The sequence below is a fragment of the Aethina tumida genome, chromosome 4, assembly GCF_024364675.1.
Source record: "Aethina tumida isolate Nest 87 chromosome 4, icAetTumi1.1, whole genome shotgun sequence".
In the NCBI taxonomy this organism is placed as follows: Eukaryota; Metazoa; Arthropoda; class Insecta; order Coleoptera; family Nitidulidae; genus Aethina; species Aethina tumida.
In genome coordinates this window covers 595,521-612,386 of record NC_065438.1, presented here as the reverse complement: position 1 = coordinate 612,386, position 16,866 = coordinate 595,521, and the positions used below count along the sequence as shown (strand labels likewise).

Below are 16,866 nucleotides of genomic sequence, written 5' to 3'. Positions count from 1 at the left end.
TTTTTGTTATGTACACTTTATTCGAACTATGTACAAAAGCTTTGTTTAATTAATGTATTGATTTAAAATACATTTAGGCACATAGTTTAGTTAATATTTACCTGAATGTTTTAGGACTACTGCAGCGACATTAATAATTCAGTGTTGCAACAAAGTTTAAAGAGAATTAGTCACGGTAAATTAAGATTGACAGGAATCCTGTTAAAAATCTGTACGTACACCGAAACTAGTTCAAAACTAAATTAATACAGCACGTAAATTGTAAGTGTTCAACACCTTTATTTAAAATGTTCCGTCCCAAATTTAAACGGGCAACGATTACGGAATTATTAATTTCGCTTGAATCTAGAAATAATTGTAGAACTTCTGCTCTGAAAAGTAATTAAACCCATAGAAATTATTAAAAGTGTGACGGCTGTTTGAATCGTTCGAAGGGTGCTTTAAAATTTTATTGGTATCGAAAGGACCTCTTCAAAATCGCACGAGGCAGTGAAAACCATTGAAACATTTAAGCCGAATTCTATTTGTATTGGTCCCTAGTTAAGCAAAATTAAACACGTTTGCGCATATTTGGACAGCAAAAACAATCGTCTAAATACAGGTGAAATAAAATCGTGTTTTGGGGTGCGATTTTGGATGGATCCTTTCGACAAATTAAAACGATTTATTTTAGACACAAACCCTACATTACCATTCACATTACCACATAAATTTGATATAAAGCTCTTTCCCTAATCTATTCTACTACATTTAGCCCTTTCGCTTTATATGTAGTAGTGATTACAAACTTGCAATTCCTAATATTCCATTGGCGTAAGTAATCTGGGGATTTGGTCGACCAAATTTATAACTACTTTGCATGTTATATTTCATATGTCCGACTGCAAGTTTGTAACGACTAAATTATACTGAATGGTGCTGTTATGATTTATTTAATTATATAATAATCTAGATAATAGATAAATCAGTCATTTTTATATACTTTTGAAATATTAAAATACTTTGACAGTGTTCTTTACATTGATATTGTTGATTTAACATTTACATTTATTAATTCGCTTAATTTAAATGTGCTGGCAAAATATATTAAAATATTCGTTGACTTTTCACTAACAATTAATTTACTTTATTTACCTACAGATCTTGGAAATTAGTAGTAGTATTGGTTTTAATATATTTTTCCACACTTAAAATTTAAATATCTATCCGATATCAATTCCTATTGTAGGCGGATTGAGTAGTAAAAAAAATAGTACAACCGATGATGAGTTGATCAATTGTATTATTTTTAACATTTTTTAAAAATATTCTCTATCTAACAATGAATACAAGTGACGACGAATAATTAATTCAAAATGTGATGTTCAAAAAGGTCGGTTACAGTTCAATTTGCCTTCAATCTGTCACTGTACGATTAATATAAACACTCTAATCGTCATTATACAAAAAATCTATACCAAGTTTTATTCGTGACACTAAATTGACCGTTCTCACCATATATAGGAATTTCTGGTCGCTTTTTTTTAACAATCCATGGGACATACCGAGTTTTAACAATAAAAATAATTGACAGATTTTATCACTCACTTTATTTTTGTACATGGTGTCAAAAATTGCTTGATTTTGGTTGTTCAGGTTAGAGAAAATCCAATCACTGTCAAAATCATCAAATTTGGAACACCCTGTATAATTATAAAATTGCAGATGAAGATGGCACTGAAGTACAAACACAGCCACTACCATTTGTGTTCATATTATCCATTTTGTAGTAGCGGTAAACAATCATAAGAGGGTGAGGAGTAAATCATTGCCTCAGCAAGCAAATTTATTAGGACTACGGGACAGCACATTAATAATATGCAAATCTCTCATCTAAAACAGAATGTCGTTACTGCTTCTCGTACATCCTCGAATGTCTATAGACATTAACAGAAATTACGTGTTGAATTCAAATACACATTTAACCGTATAATCCAGAGTCGACACCCTTCCAATTATTATCATACACGGAGTAAATCTCTTAATTAGAATTTACGAACCCGAAAAACGTCACACCTGGACCCGTGAGACAATTTTTCTAGTTCACACTCACAAAAACCCGGCTATGTCGTTCATGGATTGGAAAAATAAAACGACCCACCCGCACGTGGGCGCCTATATCCTGGTGGAACGGTCCCAGTCCGGATGCTAGTCGCTCCCGGGGGGCGAGCTCGGCTCCGGGCTCGAGTAGTGGGGTATCTGGATGCCGCCGTTCAGCGGCTCCGGAGTCCACGGGCTCAGATCGGAGTCTCCCTGGAACAAGGTGAGAAGGGGGGGTTTAGTGCGGCGGGGCGGGGGTGGCTGAGGTCCAAGCCCTGGGTGTGCTGTGGGGATGGTCTTGGTGGTATGTGGTTTCTTAGCGTAATGAATGGCGGCTGTCTTTTGTTATGTGCGTCAGTTCATGGGGGAAGGTGCAGTTCCGGTTAATTGGAACTGTTCAGTTTCGAGATTGTGTGTTATAGCTTAACTTGTTTTAATTTAAGTGGCACGTTATGAACTTTGTTTTATCAAAAATATATTTATTTACAAAATTCCAAACAATATTAAATTATTTTTCCTGTAAAATAAAGAAATAAATATAATATAATAATCATAATTTTATTAGTTAAAATTATTAACAGCCATTAAGATAATCAAATTAATTTTAACTTGGCAATCCTGATTACTATTTAAATAATAAATTTTATAGTGATACCACGAAACTAATTTAAAATCCTGCGGGATCATAATCGAACTTACGAGACTTTCACTTCCCATTCCGCTTATAATCTAAAGCCGTGCGTTGTTTCGATTAAACTTTCCATATTGGCCATTTAAGCGGAACGCCAACCGACAAATATAACCGTGAATCGTTTCGACAAGTTGTTATACCGTTCAAGAGCGTCCCGAGTGCTCCGGTTTCGCTTATACTTTTACCTTCTTTCACCCCGTGCTACGTAAATCCCCACCCGTCTCATAAAAAAATATGGAACGACTTACGTATCTGCGAAACACCCTTTACACGTGACGTTGGGTCTTGTTTTAGTCTCGTTGTCGTGGTTTATTGTAAAGAATTTTGAATGATGTTTTATTACTGTTTTTATAGTTTCGTGCTGCACTGGGGGTTGTTTTCCTCTTGTTTTGTTATTTGGAGGGTTTTTGTACGAAACTATTAAAGGAATTTATGCATGGAATTTATATAATTTACTTTACTTTATTAGCTTATTTTTATATTTTATCGATGCTTCATAAAAATTAAATAATTAATTTTTTAATTAATCAATTTCACCTAAATACTCAAAATCTGTTAAATTAAATTGGTTTAATAAAAAGAAAACAATATTTTTAGTGATTTTAAATTGTAAAAATGTAATTAATCAATTAAAAATTAAGGGCAACATTAAGCACAATAAGTAAACTAAAATTTAAGTGCGGTTTAAAGTGGCACAGTTGCCCCGAGTGTCCTTTGTAAAGTGTAATGTGGATAGATGAATTAGAGAATAAGTGCATGCCGTTTACACCACTTACATATAATATTTAATTACCATAGAGCTATCGGGGTGGGCGGGCGCCGGCAGGGGCGGCTTCAGGAGGGCGATGTCGGCGCGGGGCGGATCGGGCGGCGGCGGCACGGCCGGCGAGCCCATCCAGAGCGGTATCCAGCCGCAGCACAGGTCGAGCATGGCCCGTCGCAGACCGCGGTGCAGCACCAGGAACAATGTCGGGTTTACTATCGCGTGGACGTATGATATGTGCAACGTGATCTGGAAATAAAAACAGCCCACTCTTTAAAATTTCACTTTTCTCTATATATAAATAAATAAAAGAAATGATTAAGGTACCTCTTTTAAATGTTATGAACCCAGCTGGCTTTAAGTACCCATAAAACACACTCGATAAATTTCCTGCAGGTCGATGCAATCATAGAAATTCCCGCGAATCATATTTAATGATCACGATCTATTATTGTCGGGTGGTTTAAGCAACTTCCACCCATAATAGACGAAAATTATGTCAAGTCTATTTAATAAATTCACTCTGATTTATAACGTTTTGCGTCGGTGCACAATTATTCTTTAGCGGTTTACTAAGAAAACTGTCACGGATAAAATTTATATAAAATGTGTATTAAAGTTTCATATTTTCTTTATACGTCAGCTGAAGTTAAGGCAAAATCTGGGTGATTGGATTATGTGACAAAAGTTCACATTTAGTGCAGCTAACAAAGTAACATTTTATACTTCTTTCTTCTTTGTATTATGTTTCCATTAATTTTAAATCTAGAAATGCCTTCAACAATTCAAAATTTAATTATTTTTGGCGCCGCTTGAAGGAGTGTTTTGTGATGATTTAAATGAAACACGATCACTTTAAATATTCACACTCATACAGCAAACGTTGTTAGTTGGCAACTTAGCAGTTAAGGAAGTTTTAATGGCATTAATGCCGAGTTAAACACAGTTTTTCGTTGAAATATGAAGAGATAATCGGTGATAAATTGTCGGACTTCTTCAATTTGTGTGGTTAATCTCTCGAAATTAAGACAATACTCAAAGTTTGTTAATTAATTAAGAACCCGACCGTGGTGGACGTCCTTCGGGCGAGTCTCGACGCGAGGCCGGCGTAAGAAATAAAAACTTCATCTTGACAGGCAACAGAGTGGGAGCGGAAAGGACGAGAGATTCTGGACCGGTGATTAATGGGCATGTTGATAAATTACCGCTTCTTAGTTCACTGTTTGCTAAACATTACAATTAAACTAAATCACAATCGGCTGGACCATTATCTGGGACAATGTACACGCTGTCAATCGATTGGACAACATTATTGGTGGACGCTAATGCTAATGCTAATGCTTAGCTCTAATTCAGAAGTATTTTGGAAGGTTTAAACATTGACTAATTTCCCCTGAATGTTCATCAAGCGAGTTATGGACTAATTTAGCGTTGTGGCATCAAATAATTCGCATCGCTCCCAATGCCTTCGGCGGCAAATTTAATTCAAGATGCACTCAGAGCTAATGGTACTTGAAGCCAACTTCAAAAACGATCGATTCAGTCATAACGTTAGTAACAATCGGGAGAGCGGAACAAATTGACGTACTCTGTTGCGCATTGATCTGGTCCATCGGTTTACGTCGGTTTGATTGTTTCATGATAATTTACCTCGTGACCCAGCGGGTTTCCTACGATGGGGTGGTTGACGAGGGTGACGAAGAACAACGGTCCCCAGAATAGGACGTACGCCGCCGTTATGACGAGGAACATTTTCACGCGTTGCACACCATCACGTTCCATCCTTCTCAGATACTCCCGCATCCTCCGGTGCTCCTCCATAGCCCCGGTTGCCTGCAAATGTTCGTACATTCATTTTATGCACATGAAACCACTTAAAATTATTATTATTTAATTTGTATTTTTATTCATTCTGTGACAATTAAATGTGACTTTCAAAATTGGCGAATGCGCATATGAGTTCCAAAAATGGCGAATGCGCACATGGACATTTCATTTTAATAATTATCAAATTTTATTTAAATGAATAAGAGAGAAATTTTACAAAACGTACCACATACTTATTAAAATTATATCAATATATATTAAACAAATTTATTTATTTTGTATAATTTATTATTAGTAATCAATTTTATTAAATTATATTTAAATTTACACAGCATAAAACTTTATTTTTTATTGTTAATATATTAATTAATTAATTAATTAATTATTAATAAAGTAATCAAATTCCGGAGCAACAATGTGGCTTAAAACTTGATACATTAAAATTGAAACATTTTGGTAGCACTCTAATAAGTTACAAACCAAACGTTAATTACTATGGAACTTTCCTAATTTATTTAAATCCATTTTAAAGTTAGTTACGACTTGAGTAAAATTGAACTAAACTACCAACGACAGTTTCATAAATCCAGAAATTTAAATAAATATCTAATTGTGCTATTTTATTATAGGATTATATCACTTTTTACGAGTCTTCCTAACTAACACAAAAGTTTCATTCAGAGCGTCCCTCAGTGCAAAAATTAAATTACACAGGTGTTAATAAAATTTCCAGTTTGCAACAAAGAATGCATTATTGTTTAATGCAAATTTATGTTTGCTTTACTAGACAGAAAAATAAATAATTAAAATCTTTGAATACCTCCTAATGAAAGTGTAATAATGTATATTTTTGTTTTTTTTTATATTTTGCATTAAAAAGCTAAAAGATAAAATTTATCAAAACAATATGATATTTAGAGAGAATTGCCTCGTTTTCTCTTGATTGTACGAAAACTTAAAAAGTTGAATACCTGCTAATGAAAGTGGAAATTACAGGATAAAAAGAGTTTAAACCAGCATGCTGCAGCACACCCATCAGCCATTCTTTCAAAGCTGAATTATTATAATAAGTCACTTTTCTCTTTCTCTCCGCCTTTAACTAATTTCCAGTGCAAGAATATTTTAAATTCACCTACTCGTCCCTAGTCCAACGTAAACGAGTTCAAAGCCCAAGCTTTAGTTTGCTTTTTAATTAAACCATGAAAATATAAACGTCGGTCGGAACACTTTCTAAAGGGATATTAAATAAATTTCCATTAATCATATTTTAACCAAAAAAAACACCAATGATTATTAATCATCACGACACAAAGCATAAAACTTGAATCGAAACTTTAATTTAAAACTTCAATTAAAGGTCAGCTGTGTTTGACAAATCGACTTAATTTTTCACTTTCTCGCAACAAAGACATTAAATTAAACCCTTCTGGGCTTCCCGATTCAAAGTTCCAATGCCATCAATTTAAAATAATAAATAGGTCACGTGGATTAACCCTCGTTTATTTGGGTCTTTGCGCCGGGAATTGTTTACAATCAGTCATAATTTTTTGGTTTACGGGAAGTGTGATATAGGGGTGCATCCCTCACACATTAAACAAGTCGTATATCATGCGCGTAACACTGCAAAGCAAAACTTAATTAGTCCCGGCAAATAATAAATGGAAGAAACCCGTTACAAACAGGCGCAGTCGTGCTGAATTTTTATTAAAGATGATTTAGCACAGTCGGATACTTAGTTATGACTGCTTAAATTCCGTTCATCCGGTTTTGATGCGTATAAATTGCCACCTTTTGTATAAATTGATCCAAAATGGGCGACGGATTAATTGATTCACTTTATTACTGTCTAATTCAGTCGGTAATAAATTTAATAAATCATTTTCCGGCTGATCAGCCGTGATTATTGCAAAATTGCGCAGTTGTTTTATGTCAGCCATCGCTTTTGGTGTTTTAAACTTCCATGTGTATTCGAGGGGCCAATAAAAAATTCATTGGGGCACGTTTCCGGCATATTTTTTAGTGTAGCCATCTGCCTCGACCCTGTTTTGATAAATGGATGCAAAAAACGCTGCCCGTTCCACCCTCATCTTGACATACAACAATTTTTACTTAAGAAATTATGTGATACTTGAAATGTTCACATTTAGTACTTGTAGCAGATTAAATGTAGAAAATATATATAACTATATTATATTTTTATCTCCACTTAATTAATTTAGAGTCTATTATTAAGCAAGAAACACATTGTAGCTCCGTGGTGAATATTGAGGTATTTTGTTTTGTATAATTGAGTTGTGTGGTACGGGAATCTCGATTTTTTTGTGGAAATAAGTTATATATATGGAGATATGTTGTTTTAAATTCTCTATCATTCGGCACAAAACAAACATCTCTGCCGTAACTTAATTTAGATATGTGGTGGGTGAAATATCGCTACTCCCAACTTCTATTATTTGGGTTAAAGTTTTGCCTGAAGTAAGTTAAATTTTTTTCTTTGTGATAACTTTATATATCCAATTTATTTTATGTTTTATTATTCATCGTTTTCTAAAAATAAATACATACAAAAGTTAAAATATATGATCTACTTTACCCTAATCTAACCTAGCCTAACTTAACCTATTTTTGTAGTAGAAACATATTTATTTCAACAAGCACCTTTAAATATTTTTCTTTCTATAGATCAGTAGTTAAATTGTCTATTTTAAAAACTGGATATAAATGTGAGATCGAACGATGTACATTTATTGAATGTTAAAAATAGTCGACCCACAATAAATATCTTCACGAGACGTCTCCTTCGACTTAAAAGAGAGACATTAATTGCCGAGTGAGACATTTCCATTATGAATATTTTAACAGTGACAGCAACAGCGACACAAAAGTATTTTTGCTGCGTTAACTACAATTTTATTTGTTCCATTTACTCGTCTCTAATGAATCCTTTGTGATTTACTTAATTCTCTTTTATTTCGTATTTAACACCTCGTTGTTGTTTTAAGCGAATATAAAATTATTCGGGCACTTTTATATCGAAAATTTGGTGTTTACAATAAATGTAATTTTAAAAGCGAATTAAAAACGAGGAATAAGTTTTACGAGGCATCGCCATAAAAGGATAATCCGACAGGCAATTTTACGCCGGTTAAAAGAGATTGTAAAATCCAATATAACTCAATAAGGTAATGCCATAAGTAGAAAATTATTCAAATTTCTTATCCGGTAGAAAAGTCACAGTATAAATTCGAAATGAACACTTGAAACTAAAAAGTTTAAAGAGCAGTGCGAAAGTTTTTATCGAGTAATTAGCCTTTTGTTTCTGGAACGTTTAGAAAAAAGTTTCGGTTTCAATTAATAAACAAGTGTTTCAACCCGATTGTTTGGAATTCTCATTAATTAATGGTTAAATCAGAATTGTTCGAGTCAGTTATCGCATCTGGCAATTTTACAAATAAATTTAGTTGTTTTGCAAACGAGCTTATTGATTCACATTTTCTTTATCAAAGCACTAGTTGGACGGTCGCCAGTACAGTGAGTACAGTGAGTTTACATTAAACAGAAATGCAAGTTACGGTTAATAAAGTTGTCCTTAAAGATTCCTATCCGCACATCAACAATTTTTGCCTTTGGGGATTTACAAGTTTCGGCCTCCCGGATTTAAGTGCAAGTCTGCTGAGAGAAGTTTGTAGGTGGTGTTGGAATCCGAGGTGCGTTTTTTTGGACGCAAAAGGAAAATTGGACTCGTTGTCGGAAATGGTTTTGTAAAAGTTTGGTAAAAGTAAAACGATAAAACTCGACCCACTTGAAATAGCTGTGTATATATTCTATTTACGTTTCTGGAGAAAAAAAAGTAAGGCAATCGATTCCTTTCCTTATCAGAACTGTGGCTTTTTCGCTGACTTATTTCGGTTCTAATTTAAATAAAACTGATATTACCTGAAGATCCTTTGTATCAGCGCCTCACAGAAAATATATTAATGGCCCAAGTTTTTTATTCCCTGAAGGTTGAAGCATTATAGGATATGCTAAATTGGCAAATATATTTTCTTTATTATGTGTGCCAGCTACTTAACCAGTAAATTTATGCAGCGTTAAGATAATATAATACCTTCACCTGATATTAAAATTCCAAGCCATAAAGCAATTTTTACACAGCAAATAATACTTCAGGGAGAAAATAATTGCGAAAAAAGCTCGAGCCTCCCTTATGGTGCTCATTTTAAGTTTAACATCAGATCGAATTCGATATAATATTCGCACACGTCACTTACAAGAACATCTAAAAAGAAATCAAAGTCGTCCTATAACTTTCGTTCCAGATACAGGGAATTTCAGATGAGAAAGTGAAAGTCGAAGTTTCAAGTTGCGTACGTTCCGCAGATGGCACATCCTCAGATATATTGCTGTTTGTAAAAGTAATACTTCGGAACGACAATTGGTTCGTGTGATGGAATTTTTTAAGTGGGCCGTGGATTAATTTAAATTTTCGAACATAGCTCATCCATCATTTTATCGAGTTTATTATTATTCATCTGTTGTTTACCTTTCCATCAAATCGGAGAACTTGAATTAAGCTTGGCTGCGAAACATTATACCCTTTTTTACGGGGAAATCTTTTGTGAAAGAGTGATCCATCTACTTTGTGTAAAAGTTTAATATTTTGGTTTAATATTGCTTAAAGGTCTTCTAAGGAAGTCTTGCAAGCTCATGGAGCATAAGGAACTTAATATCCTCATCAGATTGCACTGAAGTTAGTGATGTTTAAAACATAATGCATTTCCTCGTGTTAAATGTTAATATTTTATTAATTAATTTATGACTTACTATATATTTTTAAATACTAATTATCTTAAAAAGAATAAATTCTTTACTGCCAAGTAAAATAAGGATAATAAAGAGAAAGTTTTAATAAATAATTTTTAAAACATGACCTTTTATTACTGTAATAATAATAATAATAATATTACCTTTTAAACACATAAATCATGAGGATGGACCAGTAAACTGGCCGAAATATTACCTAATAATAGAAAATTTTAAGAAATAAACCCAATTTAATTATTTTTCTAAACAACACTTGATAATTTAACTTATAATTGGTGAACGTCGTTGAGCACATCCTAATGCGATATTAAGTCGCATTTCAGGGCGTCGAAACGGAAAACGAAGTTACTCGGCGAGTTGGATAAATATTTTCCAAACACCCCGTCCGTTAATTGCATTAGCCGAGTAGTTCGTTCAGCTGAATTTACTTAGGATGGCTCCCTTTTTAAAACACGCACTTGATAAAACCGTAATTTAACGTATTTTAGGTGACGACTCCCATAAATATTTTATTTTCATTCGGCGGCGAAAGCGCCGAAATAATATTTAAAATGGACCGTCGAAATTTATGGTAAAAGCATACATGAGAAAGGCCCGAGTGAATTAATTGGACATAAAAGTCGCCCCGTATCATCGCCAAACAAATCGCTTTGTGATCTAGTGGGTGTTAAAAAACTCACCAATATATCAGATTTATCAAATAAACAACCAAATTTCTATACAGAGTGGTCTAAAAATTTGAGAGCAATGAAGGAAACTTAAATCCTCTTCTTGTCGTCCTATTTTCTACGCCAGTTCAACTAGGGTAGATTAAAATTATTCAACGTAATGTAATTTTACCTATTTTCTTTAGATATTTATGTGTTTTAGCCTTGTAACTGTACACAAAGCCAACTACTTAAAGAATAAGATAAAATTAACACTTAAAAGTGTGTTTGAGGTAAACCAGACCTCAACGTTAAGTTGAAAAAACGCAGCACCGTAAAGATAAATACAACGAGTCTCGCAATCTTTCTCCAGATAGGGAATGGGTCTTCGGAATTATCGTGATTCACCGGGTACGCCTTATCTGGTTTTCATCGTGGCGCTTCCGCCCGATAAATCCAGATTTACGTCTTAAGCCGGGCCTGTTGCTTGTGCGGGTGGTACGCTTTTATTTCCATTCCCATCATATTTGTTTTTCGTTAGCATTTCTTAAGCGTCCCTGATTTACAACCTGTGAAAAATGTGTCCGTGTATTAAACGGCAACATTTTTAATCCTCAAAATTTCTGGCACCGTCCCAAGCAAGTTTAAAACATTAAAAACTTCGCTTTGCGTATCGATTGTGCCGAAGTACCGCCCGGAAACGGGTCAAGATCCAATTAAAATTAGACTCCGGACTGGTGTTTTTGTTGTTGCAGGTGCGGGTGTTCGCACCGGTCCGGAATGCATCCGGTTTTAAAAACCAAATCCGGCACCAATTGAAATATCTCTTATTTTATTGGAATCCAATTTGGATGGCCCGACTGATTACGTCCGTTAATTGTGTGTGTTTATTCTTTAAATGCAATGATATCGATTCCAATACGGGTTTGGTATTTACTTTATTCCTGCTGTGCCGGATTGATAAATTTATCGTTCTTTGGCCAACACATGATTGTTTAAGGAAACATTTATTATTGTGTCCAATATAATGAATCACTTTGGCAAGTGCAGGACGTATCCAATACTGTCGTCCTTAATCAAGGATTTCTTGAGTAATTTATGTGGCAATCATTAATTAGGTTGCCTTGATTCAGTTTAAATCAGTCTGATTTTTTCCTAGTTTTTTGTACGAGATTTACACTAAAAATTTTACTAAAATTATGTTTCGTCTCACATCAGTATGTTAAACACTTTATTCTGATGGTCTCTCTCATTAATTGTTACTTTTACTATTGTTTGTTGTAAGTTACTCATTTCTATTATATTTTTATTGATAGTGCAAGTTTAATGCGGCAACAATATTTAATAATTACATGAAACATAAAATGCGTGTTCATAACACTTCTTTTACATTTACGACACTTCTTTATGACACTTTAAAAGCGAATTTATGGCCCACCGTCGACATATACACGCCGTTTTCGGTCACCAAAAACAAAAGGATGGAACCCTCACCCTCTCGCCCTGCGCGTTGTTCTGTCCGGCCGACCCGCCGCCCGTGACGTTGACGAGCGTCGTGACGAGGCCGGCGACTCGAACCGCCTCCACGTTCGCCTTGGTGAGGTCCCGGTGCAGCTTGCGCAGGTGGAACAGCGTGAGGAAGACGCACACCAGGTTGACGGCGATCCACAGCGCGTTGAGGATGTAGTGGCGGAGTGGACCGTGGATCAGCGGACACGACGGCGCCTTGTGGCCCGCCTCGCCCTGGGCAGCAAGTGCACCTGGAATTAACGACAAAATGTAGTTTCGTTTCACACTACATCCAGTGTGAGTTTCAAATTAAACAACGTCCACGTTAATTAATTAATCCATTATGACCATGATTTTATATTTCGATGAAACTGAAATATGTTGATACGTGAGGAATTTCATTACATTTTTTCAGCTAAAAATATTTTTTCTGACATTTTTCATTTCGTTTTTTTTTTCGACCAAACATAGTTTCATTAAAAATTAATGAAAGCACACAATACTTTTTAGAAAATGATTGGAATGAGTCACTATTTTACTCCACCATCAATTTATTGAAAATTGTTTAGTATTTTTTATTTTACAAAAATAGTTTTTCTAGATTAAATTCCTCATCTGTTCTGTTAATAAATTGTTTACCCCTTAATTAAATTTTTATAATAACATGACCTGGTCAGTTATTTTTTCCTTGTTATTGAAAATAGAATACAATATACATTTCTTCAAATTATCTGTAAAATATAAAATATGAAATATGAAATTATGAATTATAAAATATGAAATATGTAATATCAAATATTAAGGATAAAATTTACAATGTAAATTATCATATTTATGGAATATAGAATATAAAATATTAGTTATTTATAAATGGATATACTACATTACGATTTCAGTTTGAATTAAATTTATAGATAAATGCAGCAAATAATCATTATTCTTTTTACTTGAAATTAAAACGTTTTCCAGTTACAATCTGTGAAACGTTATTTTCACACTAGACCAACTTTATAGAACACATCATCCGTACATCCCTCTTTTTGTCCCCACTCACTCTCACCCAATACGACGATTGATCAACATTTCGGTCGAATTGAATTCGCATTTCCTGAAACAGTCTAACGTGGCGGACATAGAGATCTCAAGCAAAAAAAGGGCCGTCCCAAATGGAGCCGGATAGGCGGAAAGTCAAATAACATCTATCCACCCCGATAGTCATATCATTGTGTGAGTTGAAACTCACCGCTAAGGAAAGTGGGTCCCAAATTAATGGTAATGCTCGCGAACCAAATCATGAAAGTCCCGAACAGAACGCATTGCGGCGAGTCCATGAGCAAGGGTGCGTCAGTCATTGTGACGTCGTCGGCGTCATCGTCTTCGGGAAAAACGGGCGAGTCGTTCAGAACTGTCGTTAGCATGTTAACTGTGGCGACTGTGACCAAGAGCAGGAATGCGGTCTCCACCAGGGAGCACTTCTGCACCGGTTGGCAGTGGAGTATTGAAATGCCCAGGGGTAGTAGGAGCGCGGCCCGGGCGCAGTCCACCGCGCCCTGATGGAAAAGCAGGCCCTGGGACCATCTGGAAATAAAGAAACGTTTTATTAGTTTACTGTGTTTAAAACGGGTTTTATTACTGTGGTAATAGTTGAGGTGCAAGTTTGATCGTTATTTCCAAATGGCCGTCTATGGGATAATGAGGGGATGTTCTCATTAATGAAACATTTAGTTTGAAATAAAGGAATCTATATTCTATAATACAGACCAAAGTTTGGAATAACTACTTCATCATTTGTCAGTAATTATCTTATTCTACTTATCCAGCGCACACTCTCAGAACATTAAATTTAACCTTAATTTATGAACTGATTATCGTCCCTTTTGGCTTGCAGACACGAATTTTCACTTGTGTTCAGCTCTAACAATTATCGTAATTATAATACACAAAACCTTTGCACATTCACGTTAACACAGTGGCCAAAGATGCAGATAAGTATCATCAGATAATTGGAATGCCAACCTAATCTTGGGATTATTTGGGTCAGAGTGGAGTTTGCGGCAACTAAGACTACTTAACTTTGCAGTTGCTACAAACACAGTGGCTATTTACCCTGAAACAACAAAAGGGTGGAAACGTGATAAAGATTATAGCCGGACTAATATTATGTGAAAGCCTCAGAGAGGTCCATAAGACGAGCTATAGCTTTACATTAATCGCATCTATGAATGTATCGTGATGGTGCATTAAGAAGTGTTTTACCACAACGAATAATGTGTAATATGCTGACTATATGATAAATATACGACGCAGACAAAGTCCTAATTTACTTAAAGATTAAAACCTTTCTTGTAAGAATAATTTAAGACAATTTAAATATTTAATACTTCATTTTTAACATGAAAACATTAATTAAATAGCTTATTAATTAGTTTTATATATCTACATAAATGTAATTGGGAGCAAAAATAATAAATGTATTGGTGACAAAGTCTTAATTGACTTGTAAATGTGATTAAAAAATTGTCAGCAAAATAAATATGTTAAATCCTCATCAAAGACAGAATAAAGAGTATTAACGCTATTAAAGCATTTCCTCTGGCCATACAAAACGAGGTTCTAAGTTGTGAATGCACAATTCGGTTGAAACTAAATGCAAATTTTTACAGATTTAGGTATAAGAGTTATTTAACACAACACTGAAATTCAGCGAGCCAACTACGAATTCAGTTTATTTTTGTGAAAGCAAATTATTCATGAATTAAGTTCCCAGCATTGGAGCAATTTCAAACACTTTATAGTGTTGTTGGATCTAACCATATTAACGCCATTAAAACAATTTCTAAAAATGCCCAAAACATAAGTTTATGAATGGAAACGAAGAATTGGTACAAATCCATGTCAGACGGATTGTAATTTACATAATATCAAGGAAATTCACGTCCCGCGGATCCAAATGAAATTTATAGTTGAGGTTTACAAAACACTCGACATGCGAAAGCCTGAGATGTCTATTTCATTCCGTTTTGAATGGGGGATGAGCCAAGGACGCGGTTACGGTCCAAAGGAATAGATCTGTGTCATTGTGGGGGCGAATAACTGGAAAATCTAAAATGCGTATTTGCACTCCGGCGAAATGGTGTCTTATTTATTGGAGAGTGGGTAACCAAAACTCTAAAGAAAAATATTACATTGTATCCTTGATGAACACTCCAGAGGCTGTAGCCTTAATTATCATATTATGTTTAATTAAAAGAATTTTAAAAGCTACTTAATTAATTAATTTGTAATATAATCTATGGTGGAGCTTCTGAAATGTAAAACATTGATACGAAACGATGCCTTTTAAGTTTGGAATTTTTCAATTAATTATGAGAACAAAATTAAAAAGTAAATCCAAGTCCAGACTAATTTTTGTTGAGCTGCGTCAGGAAAGTTCGCTTACTTGCAAACCGTACGTGCTTTTAAGTTTTCACATCATAACTTAAGGAAGAACTAGCAATGCTTTAACGCCACCTCCAATATAAACCAGGATGAATCGACGCCACACTCCGGTTTGCCCTTAAAACTTCAATTTTCGGACTACGCCGGAACCGGTGTTATACCCATAGGTATTTATCAGGATAAATAATTAAACAGGGGCGCTGAAAGTGATTGCATCGAGTTAGTCGTCCACTTGAATCGATCCGGCCGTTTCCAATAAAGCTAATGAATTGCCTCGGGCGGCGCGAAAAAGGTGCACAACAATAACACTTCGGGCATCCAGTGGCCTCTTTATCACCGCCGTTAAGGCCCTCCAAGACAAGGGAAATCCACTAACGACGCAAGGCCAATTTATAATGAATCCGTCACTAGCTAGAATTTTGGGCAGCGGAAACTGAATTCAAATTAATTGAGGATTATTTTTTCAATTTATGTTCTATTGATAGTCACAAAGCTCATATGGACAAAAGCTTTTTAGTGTTACATTCAATATTTGCTTTGTTGTAGGTAGAATAAAGCTTTTAATATTTCTAGAAAAAATTACCTCGTAAATTGACTCAATTAAATCACTTTTCAGACCAGTAAAATGAGTTTATAGGTTTTTGATATGCCAATATGTTTTATAATATAATTAAAATAAGGGTGGTTTGAGACATCAGTTTAAAATAGAATATGAATATATTCTCCAAATATTTACCTGTGTATAATTTGATATATTTTTTTTTATTTAATTTATACAAACATTTTTGGCTTAATTATTATTTGATAATTAGTAAAATATAATTATCATAATAATTGTCAAGGTCAGTGATAATTATAATCACGAAATTATAGAAAAACCCCAATTTACTAAGAATTCAATATCGTAGATTAATTAAAATATTTTTAATTATATAAAATGTACAGAATATCTTAAATTTAAGGTAAATTTGAAAAATAATTATTAACATTAATTGACCAAAATGTGTAAAATAAACTTGTTATGGTACCACGAATTAATTTCTCCTTTCACTAATTTTAATAATTCAGTAAATTATCCCGTTCAGCTT

General features: G+C 34.3%; 2 protein-coding genes across 2 annotated transcripts in view; one reads left to right on the top strand and one right to left on the bottom strand.

Annotated features, from left to right (window-relative positions):
* The window catches only part of LOC109594296 (midasin), an 81,672-nt gene that overhangs the window by 8,581 nt on the left and 56,225 nt on the right, over window positions 1-16,866 (top strand). The window lies entirely within an intron of this gene.
* The window catches only part of LOC126265425 (uncharacterized), a 41,972-nt gene continuing 27,293 nt past the window's right edge, over window positions 2,188-16,866 (bottom strand). The window contains exons 3-7 of the mRNA XM_049966937.1: window positions 13,584-13,918; window positions 12,326-12,591; window positions 5,184-5,366; window positions 3,564-3,782; window positions 2,188-2,292 (exon numbers count right to left, since the gene is read on the bottom strand). Of these exons, the coding sequence (XP_049822894.1) occupies window positions 2,188-2,292; window positions 3,564-3,782; window positions 5,184-5,366; window positions 12,326-12,591; window positions 13,584-13,918 (1,108 nt within the window). The remainder of the gene's footprint in view (window positions 2,293-3,563; window positions 3,783-5,183; window positions 5,367-12,325; window positions 12,592-13,583; window positions 13,919-16,866) is intronic.